Source organism: Melanostigma gelatinosum, assembly GCF_949748355.1.
Source record: "Melanostigma gelatinosum genome assembly, chromosome: 19".
NCBI classification, from domain to species: domain Eukaryota; kingdom Metazoa; phylum Chordata; class Actinopteri; order Perciformes; family Zoarcidae; genus Melanostigma; species Melanostigma gelatinosum.
In genome coordinates, this window is record NC_136652.1 from 13,364,880 (window position 1) to 13,380,193 (window position 15,314).

Genomic DNA, 15,314 nt, shown 5'->3' on the forward strand with positions numbered 1-15,314 from the left:
TAGCAAATGTACTTTAAAGTATAAAAAGTAGAAGTACTAATTGTGTAAGATTATCATAATGGATATTAAAAAAAAAATCAAAATACTAAAGTATTTTAAAGTTGTAGATGGTTGGGGGTCATTTGAACTGAATATTGATTGAATTGCATTATGTTTAGAGATTGTCGTGTATTTTTAATGCACATTTTAATCTGAAATGTAACTGATGCAATCATAGTACGGTACAATATTTCCATCTAAAATGTAGTAGTATAAAGTAATGGAAATATTTAGTCATCAAGTCCTTGAGTAAATACACTTACTTACTTTCCACCACTTTAATTAAACTAAACCATAGGCAGCGGTTAAATTACAGCACATGCATCTGCAGGTTTTTTCGTGATGTAAAAATATTTATTTGGGCTTATGCATTCAAAATTAATCACTTCACAGCAAATACATTTCTAACAGGAAAATCCATCAATTCAACACCCATAAAGGAGACATAAATGAGACTTCACTGTCATGAGCAGTCAGAAGCCCCTTAACAAATTAAGTTAAACATCTGTGGAAAACGACAACAAAGCACATTAAAAGCTTTCTGCAACCACAAAAAACACTGACTGGAAAACAGGTAACACCACACTGTGGTACTCTGGAGTGCTCTTACATTATGTCTTTATCTACTCCCCCCCCCCCCCCCCCACCCCACTGATGTGCACCCCCCCACCCCTTCTTACAGCAGATACATGTCACCACTAATGGACATCAAGTGCTTCCTTTTTTTGCAGCTCTCTTCTGGACATACATTAGAGACAGAAAACACGTTTTTTTTTTTCAACCCATAAGTAGAGCTCATACACGCACTCGCACACTCTTTCTAGTGACAGCGATGTGCATCAGGCTACAGGATGCACTGAAAAACGTGAAGACTGTTAACGAGTTGAAAGGAAGGAGAGGCCGGTATCTGTGCAGCAACATGAAGAATAATCGGATTAGTAGTTTATAAAGTTAGATGTTATTTGATTCAAACAGCCTGCTTAATATAGATACAAAATGTCACTAATTGAAGCTCATCTCAAATTACGGCAGTAAGGGGCAGACTCAAACACAGTCTGTGTATAATCATTTGTTTGTTTTGCTGAAAATTTCTTAAAATATAAATTCTGCATGCTTTTGTTTTATGTGTTTCAAACACCATCTATTACATTTTGAGAAGAATAATTTGAGGATATGAAAGCAAAAGAACACAAACAACAAAAAAAGCAACAGGTGCCCAAAGCATTTCATTCTTATATCTGGATTCTTGAAGTCCTCTGAATACTGATCAGTCTCTTGAAAACAAACACTGTTGTTCACTCTGCTACATTCAAACCTCAGGCACAAGATGATGAGGAGCCCAATCTTCTCCCGGGTTGTAACTTCCAATAAAAGAGCGTTCTCCTCTATTTTAGTCACCGCGTGTCTCCTCTTCAGCTCAGTTTGTTCTGAATGTTCACCAGACTGGAGTATGACTTTGCCCGTTTGGCTGGGAAGAGACAGAACTTACGTTACTTTACAGAAATGACAAAAAAAGACATTTGACTTACTTTGAGCTATTCTAGTAATTAAAGTACAAGATGTTTGTTAAATAGTTTTTTAAACGTGCATTTATTATCTTCAAATTCAAGCCGAGATGGTTGTGATTAATGGACACTCTTGAGGGAAAAAATGAAGTTAATAGGATTCCTGAAGGGCTGCAGATAAATCAACGGTCCTACTTTCATGAATCTCTCTATTAGCATAGACGTCGCTCATAGATTAACATATAAAGCTTCCGGTTCTGCTCTGAAAATGGAGAATTTGTGGGGAAATTTCATCAGCAAATCAGGATTACAGCCTCGCGGTTGTTGTAGTTTACCTCCATGTCTGTACAAAATGTCATAATTTCATCCTAGTAGACATTTGTGTGGAATGGTCATAATTAGCATATGAAGTATAGTGAGTTATGGCCAAAAACATTGAAGTTGGTGCCAAATTTGAAGAAATTCCCTCAAGGTGTTGCAAAAGTAATGGAGATGTGAGAACATGAGTCTATACAGCAGGTGATGTTACACGGTCAGGTGCAATAGAGGACGCTCCCCATGGGCTGGCTTCACAACAATATTTATAGATATTACATTTGTAGTGTCTTCATTTTGTTTTAAGATTAGTCTAATGCAAGTAACAGTTTTAAAAAAACTGTCTCCTGAAGATCGGCCTGCAAAGACCCTGAGAGAAAGGAAGAAACTTTGTCGGACTTAAAAAATTGGCAAAACATAATGATGATATGATCAACAGATGTCAATATGGTTTTAAGTTTATTTAAGGTATTTCTCTTCATTTCACTTCTTCCTGAAACACATTTAAACTCCAAATGTATTCAGATTATGAAATACAATTCTAATCTGGCAGTTTGGAATAACGTGGAAGTTTTGGTAAAATTCCAACATGACAAGTACTTAAATTACTCGTACGTGCTACTTAAGAACTAATCTGTCCCTACAAGTGTTTCCCAAAGCCAAAGTAAAACAGTGAGCGCCCTCCTCAGTCTTTGGAAATGCTCTCTGATGCTTGAAGGCTACCATCATCCACCAATACGCACACAAAAAAAAAAAAAAAGTCCTCTAACCTTATGAACCTGAGGTTTGCAGGAGGCGACCCCACAATGCTATAAATCAACCTAGAACACTCCCTCCTTCCTCCATCTCTGCCAAACCCCAATATCACAGGCAGTCGTCAACCCCCCCCCCCCTCCTCCACAAAGACCCCGAACCCCTCAAAACCCTGTCAAAAAATCTCTGTGTGTGACAATGAGCGAATTAAGCTGGTTACTCACGGTGTATGAGCTTGCGTTTCTTTTGTTCAGAGTGAAGGAAGCTGCTCAAGTAGAAGATGATGGGCAGAAAGAGCATGAAGCTGGACACAGCGATGACAGGCACCGTCTCCTCACGGGGGAAGGAACAATTGTACTTCTTACTCCACAGTATGCGAGTCATATTCATCTGAAACGAGGCAAAGTGCCAAACGCAACACAAGCGTCAGTTGAGCACATAATTATAGGACACTATCAATTCGACTCTCGAATGTTTACTGTACTCAGGGATTCTACATCCTGCAGTTGTTATTTAAATTATAGAAGAGGATTCAGGAGCAAAATCCTGCAACCTCAACAAATATCTTTCATTCATTTTAATTATTTTTTTTTTTTCTTCTTGCATTTCTGATCACCTGAAATAAAAAGGTCCAAGCTCAATTTTCCATTTTTATCACGATTTATCATCATTCTAATATGAAATCAGCAATCATTGAGATATTGTAAGACCAAACTAAACCATTGAAAATAATGTCTAATTTCATAATAAAGGCTAAAACATCAACTCTGACAGCAGAAAAGGTTAAAGAAAACCACACTTCCTGCCTCTTCACAAAACTGACTTCTATTTACCTTCATTTCTATAACTCCCTGACGTACATACCGCATCCTCTATGTCGATACACATCGTCTGATTTGTCTCCATTCTGCTGTACAGCTCATTCAGGCCTCTGTACGAGGTCTTGCAGTCTTTGCACAGGTCAGTTTGGTTCCCCTGTAAAGAACAGACATCGTCGTCAACTTCTGAACACAAACGTGTAATAGACAGACGGACATCTCTTAATTCTTAATTCACGGCGTACCTGTTTATACTTGTTAAAGCAGGTGATCGTTTGGTTGTGCGCGGTCAGGAAGTACAGCGTGTCATTGGTCAGGCTCTGGAATCCGTTAGTGATACATTCTACACAACAGGAAGTAAAAACATCGTTAGGTCTATTTATTCAACAAAAGTGGACAAACTAATTCAGATGCACAGTCATGTTTGGTGATGGTTTCACCTTGGTAGCAGAAATGACTTTCCCCTATTTTATAAGTTTAGCAATACAATTGTTACGTAAAGCCTTTGCTTACTGTTTGTCAGCAAAAAGGTGTCTGCAGGAACAAACTTAAGTTGAACAAATGTGTAAACCCTCATCTGTGAGGGTTTATTTCTTTGTTGCAGGTGATAGTAAACTGAATACCTTTGTTTGTCATGTAAAACAAGCTATTTGATGACATCACCTGGGCTTTGGGAAAGTTGACAGGTATTTATCACTATGTTCTGACATTTTAAAAACCTATAAACCAATTGAAAAATCAATTAATAATGAAAATAATTCTTACAAACCACATACTCTTTCTGGTGATGCAATTATCTCATAAATTCACGAGCTGCTATGGGTCATACTGGGTATCATTTGGCTGAAAAGTATATAAAAATGAGTCACATGTTTGATCTGGGCTTCCACATCCACCACCCGCTCTAATTAAAACCTCCCGTGCAAATCACTGAACTGAAGTTTCCTCAGCTTGACCCTGCACTCTGACCTCTTTGGTCAAATGCATACCCATCAGTGTGTGAGTCAGAAGTTCAAACAAAGGCAGAAGTTCCAAATTACACACAAACAGTCACAATAATTCAGATATATGTACTTTATTTAAATGAACGCAGGAGGACTCACTGTCACAGTCTGATTTGATCCAAATGTCTTTCACGTTGCTGTAGAGCAGGTAGACCAGCATCAGCCGATCACTCCGCAGGAGGCTGTCCCTGCAGCTTTCATTACCAGCACCCATCTGAGGACACACAGGCACAATCATCATGTCATTCACTCAGATGTTTTTATGACAGATCAGCTAAAAAAACATGTTCCTCAGCTTTCTATTGATGGCAAGTGAGGCAGATGAATTCTTGTTTCCTCTAATTTGTCACCAGCAGTCAGTCACATCACGAGACTCGTGACTCTTGACGCACAAACAAGGCTTGTCCTAGTTTTAGGGCAAACTAAAAAAGGGTATTTGTTACTGAGCACGAACCTGGTCTGACGAGATGTTCACATAGATGTCAGTGAGGATGCCATAACTGGAGAAACACTTCTGGCAAACTTGAACGGGTCGGGCAAACGTCGCCAGGCAGTTCACGTAGGTAGAATACTTCTGTCCGAATATTTGAAGCAGCTCGCTGCAGTAGACGCTGATCTCCGGGTCTTCTGTGGAGGACGAGAGTAGATTGAGGGCGAACAGGGAGTCCTCACCGGGTTTAAACACAGGCGAGTTAACCACCACAACAGCAGCAGCTGCGGGGCTGAAAGACGAGGCTTGTCTCATCGTGTCCGCTGATTCGGTTGCGCTGACGTTTACTTCACCGCCAGACACGAGAGCATAAATGTATAATAATACTAACAAAACCAAAAACGAACTGTTTTTGTAAAGAGACATGGTCGAAAACGGAGATTAAAACATCTGTTCCGCTTCTTTCACCACACACAACCCATGACTTCCTGGTTGTCTCCCAACGTGATCATGTGACTGCCTGGAATCTCGCGAGAGCAAATCATAATTTCACGGCTTCAATTATACTGTGACTTCACATCACAAATATATATATAGATTCATATTATACATATATATATATGCTTTCACTTTAAGTCTATGTTCCCTCACAAATCCTGTTATTTATAGTACTTTTGTAAAATAGAATGTATCCGATCAATAACAGTATCTCTTGTTCAGAAAAATGCACTTTCTATAATAATAAGAATATTTATTCAGGCCTATAAAAATGATATAAACTATAGTATATACGTATCAGTGGATCACAAAATACAAGTTGTTATAATAGTTGAAGCTATTACTGCAGTATAGGTCACTGCCTAGTTTCAGTAAAGGGGTGTGCGTGCGAGCACGTGCGTGCGAGTTGAAAAGAGATAGCCGCTCCTCCTGGTCTCCTCATTATTTAGGGGTTTTTGACACCATACAATTTTGCAATGTGCGCTCGGCTAGGAGAAAAAATAATCACGGAGTCAAGGTAAACGATTTGGGCTCCAATCCTGATTGTGATAATTGTCAAAAACCCCCTCGAATCAAGCAACCGCAGTCAATGGTCGTTAATGTGAAATTAGTGGCTCTTGATAACTTGCAGGCCGCATCAATTCCGCAGTCATGAGAGCCTAATGAAAATAAGGGGGGAGAGAATGCACGCGGCATTAGTGGCCTATTCTGATGCCTGCTCACAACTCGAGTGGTAAATGTGGATTCTGGCCTCTAATGCTCCTCTCACTGCACGTGGCACTATTAACTCTTCTTCTCCCCTGACCAGAGTTCACATAATTGTTCAGATGTTCCCCATTCCTTTATTAGCTATTTTCTAGTCTGGTTCCCAGAGAGAAGACATGATTACAACCTTAATGATCCTGCTTTTTTCTTATCTTTTTATATTTTTGTGCTCTTATGGACGTTCACTTGGTTACAATTTAACTTTTGAAGATGTGTCACAAACACATCTTTCATATTATTATTATTACTATTATTAGTTGTTGTTATTATCGTCCTTATAATTATTACTATTATTATTAGCCTAATGCATGTGAATAAAATGTATATGCTTATAGGTGAGTATGCACTGATCATCACATTATTCACTAAGTTTTGGATGTCTCTCCTCTGCAGGCTAATCAGCAGAGCACCAAATATAATCGGCATATCATTATTATTTGAGATGACCGTTATTGTCAGATGGCAGAAAATGCCTTCATTAGCATGTGATAGATAGAAAAAACCAAGAGGACAAAAATCACTAATTGGGCCCATAAATTAGACCATGGTGATGATGAGAGCCCTTCATGAACGATGGCAGGACTCAGTCCAAGAGGCTCCTCGTGATTTTGTGCAGGATATACAGCATAACCATGCGATGAAGACACTGGTCAAAAGAAGGCACAGCATTCAGAGAAAAAAGACCACAAACTAAAGCTGGAGGCCCCTATATGTCTAAAGAACAACCCTTTAGGGCCTTTAAAGAAGAAGTACTCTGATATTTTATGCAGCTAAAAGTACAAAAAAAACAATCCAATACAAGTTAAAGTATTGCATTAAAAATCACACGTACAAGTACTGCGCGTGATATATTATTGTATATGACATCATTATTGTGAATGCCAAAGATGTTACAACTTAAATGTAATACTAGTTTCAAATCCTTAAAGCATTATTTAAATAGGCCTGTAATAAGATATAGGCCTAAGCGAAGGTAAAGATTGTTTGCCCAATTTTGGGATCTGAATCCTTTCCGTCCATGTGAAAGTCTCCAACTGGACAATTACAAAAGGGTTAACTCAAACCGGTTCAGCCTTAAACTTGGCTCTTGGCGTGGGGAGAGAAAATAGGCTAGCTGTAAAGTTATGCAGAAGTTATTCTTCATCCTTCGGGCCGTCCCTAATCCGCCAAAAACCTCATTCTTTCATCGGAGAACTGTGCCTCCTTTCTTGTTCCCCCCTCTCTATACAACATAAAGTCAGACTGCATTTAATGGTTATGTCGGGATGGGAGAGGGGCTTTCTTCTTCCCCTTTTCTCCAGAATATTGCCCTTTTCGTCGTGTGAGTCTCCCAACCCGCAGGGACCCTCATATTATTCCCTCCGCGTCTGACTCGAATCACAAACTAACCCTGATTTTCACCACTTTGCTGGGAATTGCGGGGAGTGATAATAGAGATTTCGCTTTCATTTTATACGCTTGACTTGGTTATTGTTGCTTTTCTCCTCTCCCGTGATTCTCCCCTCTCCAGGGATTAGCCCTGACTTCGCCCGCTATACTGGCCGCCGAAGTGCCCCTGAGCCCTGGGATGACAATTGATGCAGATCAAGGCAGGCCTATTCTGCGCCTTTGAAAAGGACCGAGCTGAGCCGGGTTAAAATGAGGGAGTTTTAATGGAAGGAACGGATGCCCCTCAGTTTGCTTCCCACAAATGAATTGCAAGAGTTTTTGTGGGAAGATATTGACAAACATTTAGGCTGATATAATAAAGGCTATAGGAAATTTATTTTCATTTTATGCAGACCACTGTAGGCGACACAGACTTTCAGACTGCATGACGATGATGATGGTTGGAGTGAGATGATGAAGCTGTTGGTGATGTCAAGGAGGTGGACGGTAATGGTAAGTATGATATGTATGTGGAATGATGGAAGAAGATTCCTGTGATCGGGTTATGCTTAGAATGACGGTGATGACAATGATGAGATTAAGTACAGAGATGCTGATGAAGATGATGATGACAATGATGGTGATTGGTGGTGCTGCTGATGAGGTCGAGGAACCAAAAATGCAGAAAATGATGATGATTGTGATCAGTGAGGAAGATGAGGACGGTGATGCTGAAGATAAGATCAGAGTAAGAATCGGCTTTATTGACCAAGTATGTTTACACAGTTAATTAGTTTAAGTAATGAACATATAGCACCCATTATGTATGGGTGCTGATGCTTACATATGAACAAGAAATGGACAATTTTATTGATGTATCAATCTATTGTTGATTGAAAATACAATAGGTGATTATAAAAGATAAACATTATTGAAAGGTACTTTATATACATGTTTATGTAGAGTAACTTTATCCTCATCATATTTCAGAGAGAAATATTGTGCTGCATTTTGTAGATGATGTATCACTGTTTAAGCTAAAACTTGGCTTGTGACCCCTTACAAAAAAAGTGTTGTCTGGTTAGGGCCCCTTGTCGTGTTTCAGATGAGTTTTTGGCAGTTCCACCAAAGAGGGATTTCTCCTCTAAATGTCTCAGATGCTTTCAGTTAGAAAACGTTTTCCAAGTTTTCCAGCCTCAAAGAGGTAAAACTCTACAATAGTTCACAAAATAAGCAAAGGTTAGAGATGAGTCCGAAGCATTTGCATCGCAGAACTTTCCTCTCCCATTAATCATCTCACAGCCCTTCAGATATGTCATTATGTCCCTTTATAGGGACCCGACCCCTATGTTGGGACCTGGACTAAAATACCCACTAAATCCTAAAACTGAATGGCGCTGAGTTCTCTTCCAACTGCAGGTCGAAGGCGCAGGTCCGTGTCGAGCTGGTTGCTGCCGAAGGCCCCGCTGTTTGGGCTGCTGGTGAGCCTGCATGATTTAATCTGATTTTCGACCCGGTGACACGACAAGCATTAAGAATAACTACAAATCGCCAATCTTCTCGCTGATGGTCTCGTTTACTTCTGTAGGTCGTATAGAGGCATCAGTTTTAAATTGAGACTGTTTCACACTGAGTTAAACGCTCCTCACCATAACTTTAAGAATTATTTTAAATGCATCACTGTTAAGAGTAAGAATGAAGAAGAGAAGAAGGATGGATGTGCTGACTGTGGCTGTGTTACTGTAATCCATCAGCGCTACAGGTGTTGCTGTCTTATCACTGCAACAGTTTGAAACAGTCTGACTGTGCAGATCTGCTCATCACTAGCACGTCACACAAGAGAAGGTTTCAGTATTTGCTGTGTCTCCCCCAATCAGGCATCTCTGCAGCACTGTGAGAAGTTCATCTTTGTTGACAGTGTGTTGCGCATTCTTCCGTGGGCCGGTTGGGTTGGGACCACTCCTGGAAAGCCTGGTCTGCGCTCATATAGAGGGGGATAATTACCAAACAGGCAGCCGACAGCAGCGACACAAAAGCCGCTTTGACTTCCTCACTGCTGGTCGCCTCCAGGGGATGGTCCCGCTCCCTGCTCACCCTGCTCACCCAGACCACTTCTCATCACTCCTGAGAGGCAGAGACGTCTTGTTCCATAACAAGACATGAAACTGACTTCTTTCAGCTCCAGTGAACTGGACATAAACCCCGACTGACAACCTCCAGTGCCCAAATAGAACAGGGAGCGGACGGGTGGGCCGGGACAGAGGACAAGAGAGGGGTGGGGGCGGCACAGGGCCGCACTAAATAAAGTTGTTATTCACTTTAATCTTACATCTTGAGGGGGAAACCACACCAAAGCTACTGAAGTTCAAAAGTGATGTAGGCGTATCGAGTTCCAAAAGACCAACAGTGCAACATTTGCATTTTGACAGTTTTGGACCTCATTCACGGATGTTTGTCAACTTTTTATGAGTAAATTTATGATTTCTCTCCACGGTCCTCTCAGAGCCATCTTTCTCTCTCAGAGCTCAGCGTGCAGCATTGAAAGCACGACGTGCTGTAAATGTAATGGGCCGGGACTGATTGTTTCTGACAAGCAACAAAACACATCGTCCCTCCCCTCAAATTAGTCCCCCAGGAGGGGGTGGGGTGAGGGGTTCATGTCCCAGGAGACACATCGGCAGACAGCATGCCAGCATATAGTATGAGCATGTGACTTCCAGCATCTAACCCAGACCCACACTGGTGTATTGCTTTGCTGGTTCCAGTTATTGAGTGGGTCATTGCAACTGTAAACAAAGCCAAGTTGATTTATGTTTTACACCGTAAACATCTCTCTTCGGCCAGTTTAGTATTTGGTATGAACTAATTTAACAGCTTAAAGAAAAATCCTCACTAAAATGTAATTATCATGACAACCTGAAGCAGCCACTGCTAAACATCTTATCTTCCAGTTAAATTACATTATTATTATTTTTGAGATTTTCAAATTATTAATTGCACTGAAAGTAAAGCAAAAAAATTACTTTTTCTTTGAAAACTATATTTTTGAGGCAAGACTTTGTTTTTTTTATTTGTTTTTGCTGAACCTTTCGAACATTAGTTTTAATGTTTGCCGCAATATTTGCTTTCCAAATTGTGAACAACTTTTGTTGAAATTACACTCAATACATAAAATGAAAGTTACCCTTTGGAGTTTAAATTGAGTTTTACGATCATCAGCAAACTACAATGTGCATGCCCTTTTGTAAAATAATTAATATTAACTGTTCATTCATCATTTTTAATTTGTAAACAAATATAAGAAAACATATTATGAATCTACTCTTTTGATTTACAGAAGATGATTTTACAGGGCAAACATTTTCAGAAGATTTACATTTTCAGATGAAGGGTTTGATATCTGTAACTAATAAGATCTTTTTTTAACTACAGCACAGTTAGTCTTAAAACTTTTTGGGCGTTATCTATTGTAATGTTAATGGTCCAAAATTATGTAAAATTGCTTAGTTTTAGGTTACAAACCTTCAAATTTTCTTGGAGGAGTCGCCCCAAACCCACCATCTCCTCGTATATGTTATTCACTGTAGGAAGCAGAATGTAACAATAACTACTGACCGCCAACATGTGAATAAAGGGATTTCTTGAACATGTTTTTTTCCACCTAAAGCACTGGAAATAAACAATCCAACAAAACCTCTCAGTAATTGAAAGTCAAATTCAAATATGGTATACTTTCTTTAAATGTATTTGTATTAAAAGTTGTGGGGGGGGGGAACAAATACAATGGTGGAGCACCTGAGGCAGCACAGCAATCTGTTGCTGTGGTCATGTGCATAAAAAGTGTTCTGCCAAAATGAGCCCTCTGAAAATACGCTGGCACCTCAAGGTATAAGGTAAAGTGATGTACAAGTTGCTGCTATATCATTGAACATAGAATGAAATAAAAAGGCAACAACAAAACCTTGCAGTAGAAATAGAGTCATTTAAATCCTGGGTGGAAAACATTTAGTTTTTTCAAAATCAAGGTATTGTCAAAAAGGGTTGTGCTGACACTAAATGAAAAGTTGTTTCTTAACTTCGTAAAAGCAGCGGAGCCGCATTACAGCGCCATGTTATCCAGTTATATTATTCATAGTGGGCCGGGGATGAATAGGCAGTTAGACTGGGAAGAAAAGGCAGTTAGCTTGTCTGTTAGCAAGGGGTTAGCTTTCAAGCAAGCCCTGATTTGTGAGCGAGGGAGTGGGAGGAGTGGTGGAGGGCTTGGCGTTCAGGAAAGCCTCTCCTGGGCCAGAAGAAAAGGATTTGGCCCAGATGCATGCAGCGATGTTAACTTTGAGTGGCCCCTGTGGCTCAAGCTCAGTACCCCCTCCTTCTTACTTCCCAAGCCCCCAGGTTGCCTTTGCATGACATCATCCCCAAACTATGCCCCCCATACCCATGTGAATCTGAGCTGTCACAATTGCCAGCCCCCCCCCACCACCACACCTCCACACACACACATTGAACTGTACTGTGCCGCAAACCCATACGTTTCTTCCACCCCCTCCTCCCCCCTTTTCCCTCTCTTCTTCTACCACCAACCTCCTCCCTTCTTCTTCTTTTTTAACCCCCAGAAAGGCATTGTTTGAGTCAGGGCTTGATCAAAAAACTGTTGCCCGCCAACCACAGGGCTTTCTGTAAATTCAATAAGGCCACCTTAAAGATTTTCCTAATTAATGGATGACATCTTTGGCTGGAGGAGAGGCTAGGCATTCTGCTCCAGCTCGCTCTTTGTTCGCCTCCTAATTAACTTTCCTAGGTCACTCAGGTCCCCGCAACCTGAGAGTGAAGAGCCCCCATTGAGGAGGGAGTTGTAAACTTACTTTTTTTGCCTCGGCACTTAAAAGGGGAAAGCAACTATAGGGAACAGAAAATATCCTATTTAAGTCCTTTGTGAGTGAACTGCTTGCACATGTTCCAATAAAGGAAGTCTTCTAAATAAGCTGCCATGTTGCTCTCCGCTCCCCCTCTTTCTCCCTTATCCCACCTCTTTCACTCCCAGCTCCACAGAAAGGTTATGAATGATAGCTCTGGGTTGAGGGGGGGTAAAGGGCCAAAGGACAGCATCTGGGCATTGTGGAATTGTGAGCATCTGAAACTTTGAGGGAATTTGAGGATGGGAAAGCACTGAGCTCCAGGGTGGTGGGGTGGATGATTGAGAAAATGTGGTGAATATAAGGAAAAAAAACAAGTGCCTCTTTGCCCTCATCATTGTTTGGGTGTTTCTAAAGGACCACATGTCTCCCAACCGCTTTCATCACTCTTCATCTTTGTCTTTCAAAGTTAACAGAAAAAACACAGTCCGACTGAAACACAGCTACACATGAAATATCTTCACATAACACCGATTCTGTAACTGCCTTTCACGACTTAAAACTAGACACAGATAGAGGCAGCATGCATTGTGTTGTCATATTTTGTTTTAAACTTGTTTTCTTGTAAATTTAATGTTTTATTTGTTCGTTACAAATGCAGTTTTAAGCACAGTCCTAATATTTGTACTGGTACAAACAAAATAACTAACTGACAAGAGCAATGCACACCTACATCAATGTAAATCTGTAATTGAATTTTCTTTCATTTCTTTCCAGTATATGTTACACAATTGACATTAAAGAAGCATATTTGCGATGTCCTGGTAGCTATTTATGTGTGTGGATGGTAGCAACCTTAAATCACACATGTGAGAACTTTTGCAGCAACCTGGCTCCCTCATTACACCTGAAACTATTCAATGAATAAACACTTTGTCAACAGATCTGTGGTATATGTCATGCAGTTTTGTATTTGTATGAAGGCCCATCTAGGGGCGGGCATTGCAAACTAACTCAGACTATAAGTGATTAAAAAAGTAAAGAAATGATGACAAAAAGGGGGAAAATGTATGATATGTTTGCACCACCATTACCTTTTAGACAATGTTCATTAATTAAGTGTTTACAAGTATATTGAGGGGGGCCAAAGGTTGCATCACAAATTCTCATGTGATTAAAGATTTCACTGTTTGTCGATGTGTGTTTGACTCTTGACCAGTGTGCAGTCAACAGGCCCTGGTCTAGTGTGTGATCATGTCGCCATGAAAGCTTTTAAAACGTTGCACTGGCCTGATGAAGGTCCATGATCATAATGTTGTGTCTCCACTAAACTCAGCGCTGACAGTGTGCTGGAATTTAACATTTTCCTTCCCATAATTTCAGTTTCCGACACACTTCTACAATTAGATCTTCTTCCATTGTTATCCATTACACTTTAGAGTGAATTTGAATGTATACGCTATCAGCCTCACATTATATGTAAACTAATCTTCCTTGACTTCACACTGAAAACATCTTACAGCACAATCACAGCGAAATCGTCCAATATTGGCCACAAATGACCACAAATCCTACCGTGCCAATCATCCGCCATCAGGGACGATATACAAAGTATATCCGTCACCAACCTACAAATACCACATGCTCATCAATATTCTCATCATGTCACCTGACACACACTTGTCCACTGACCTAGATCTGCTCTCCAAAGAGCCTCATCACACACATTATACGCCCCAGTCTGAAAGCAGGGAAGGTCACATGCCCTGATTCTTTCTGTGCACCACCAGTCCCGGGTCTGGGTGTGTATTCAGACCTATGAGGTGAGTGTGAGCCTCCTGATGACAGCTCCTGTGCTGCGGGGTCCCGGAGGGTTAATGACGAGTGGAAACTGTGACCCCCAGACTGTGACCGTTGAACCTGACCCGTGGAGCCGGCGGGATAACATCAGTGGAAGCAGGGCAAGAGCAAGACTGACTGCTGAACAGAGCAGGATAAACAGCAGAAGGACCGTCAGAGTGACTCCAGGTGAAGTGCTGCTGACGGCAGCCATTCTGTGGTTAATCTGTCTGACGGCCGAGACCGCTGTTCACACTGCTGCTGCTTTTTAAAGACATTTAGAAACTGTGTGTGCATGGAAGGCACAGATACATGAAACTCTCTTTTTTTGCGCCACTGACAGGCAGCAAACTGTTCACGTACCCCGCCAATCAAAAATGATTTATTTGCTTATTTCCACTTGGATGTTTGACCTTTGACTATGCAGAGTTTTAGGTTTTACACTGATCAATGGTGTCACAAAGGGTGTGCTTTAAACAATAGATACAGTTGATGAATGTGAGGTATTCATGTTCTTAAAATATCTCATACAACAAAGGAAGAAAGTGATAAATTGCCTGTTCTTTAAGATGTGAGACGTGATCGGGTTAGAGTTTTGAAGTTACTCCAACATTAATATTCAAAACAAGAGTGTCCATCTTCTACTGAACATGTATAAATAATGTCATTATGTGCATGCATATGTAGACAAGTATGAATAAGTTTGAATGAAGTAACATTACAATGTGTTGTATTTGCTTTATCGTACGCTGTTCTTAGGTTTACCCATTGTTTACCTTGTTTTACACTGTAGATTAACCCCTTGTTGTTTAAGTTGTACCAACAGTTGTTGTGAAATATTATCATCATTATTGGACGGTGTGATGGAAACAACATTCAAGAGGATTGCCAAGAAGAGACATAAAACATGGACCATGAAATTGACCTGTAGTCTTAAAACTCAAACTCCACCAGTGCAAAGAAGATAGACATCAATTTACATCAAATAATGGATTAATAGCCCAAGTAAGTGTCACCTCACTCCATACATAACCTGACGCCTAAATATAAATGTTGTTTTCGTCAACTTCATTGTCAATGAGAATGAAAGCTTTCGTTACCTTACACACATTTCACCCACAAATCTA

General features: G+C 40.4%; 1 protein-coding gene across 1 annotated transcript; it reads right to left on the reverse strand.

The window, feature by feature from the left end:
• Window positions 1-715: 715 nt before the first annotated feature.
• On the reverse strand, window positions 716-5,349 carry ostm1 (osteoclastogenesis associated transmembrane protein 1). Its single transcript, XM_079290514.1, has 6 exons — window positions 4,889-5,349; window positions 4,534-4,648; window positions 3,676-3,773; window positions 3,477-3,587; window positions 2,837-3,002; window positions 716-1,507 (listed from the first exon to the last, which is right to left on the reverse strand). Exons 1-6 carry the CDS (start codon window positions 5,288-5,290, stop codon window positions 1,452-1,454), a joined length of 948 nt encoding a protein of 315 aa, XP_079146640.1. The 5' UTR covers window positions 5,291-5,349; the 3' UTR covers window positions 716-1,451.
• Between the last annotated feature and the right edge of the window lie 9,965 nt (window positions 5,350-15,314).

Excerpts from the sequence above, each read along its gene's own strand:
- ostm1 (XM_079290514.1), bottom strand. The coding sequence starts at position 5,290 with ATGTCTCTTTACAAAAACAGTTCGTTTTTGGTTTTGTTAGTATTATTA. Across the intron at positions 3,588-3,675 it reads GCTTTAACAAGTATAAACAG|GGGAACCAAACTGACCTGTG; the intron begins GTACGCCGTGAA and ends TGTTCTTTACAG. Across the intron at positions 1,508-2,836 it reads GAAACGCAAGCTCATACACC|CCAAACGGGCAAAGTCATAC; the intron begins GTGAGTAACCAG and ends GTCTCTTCCCAG.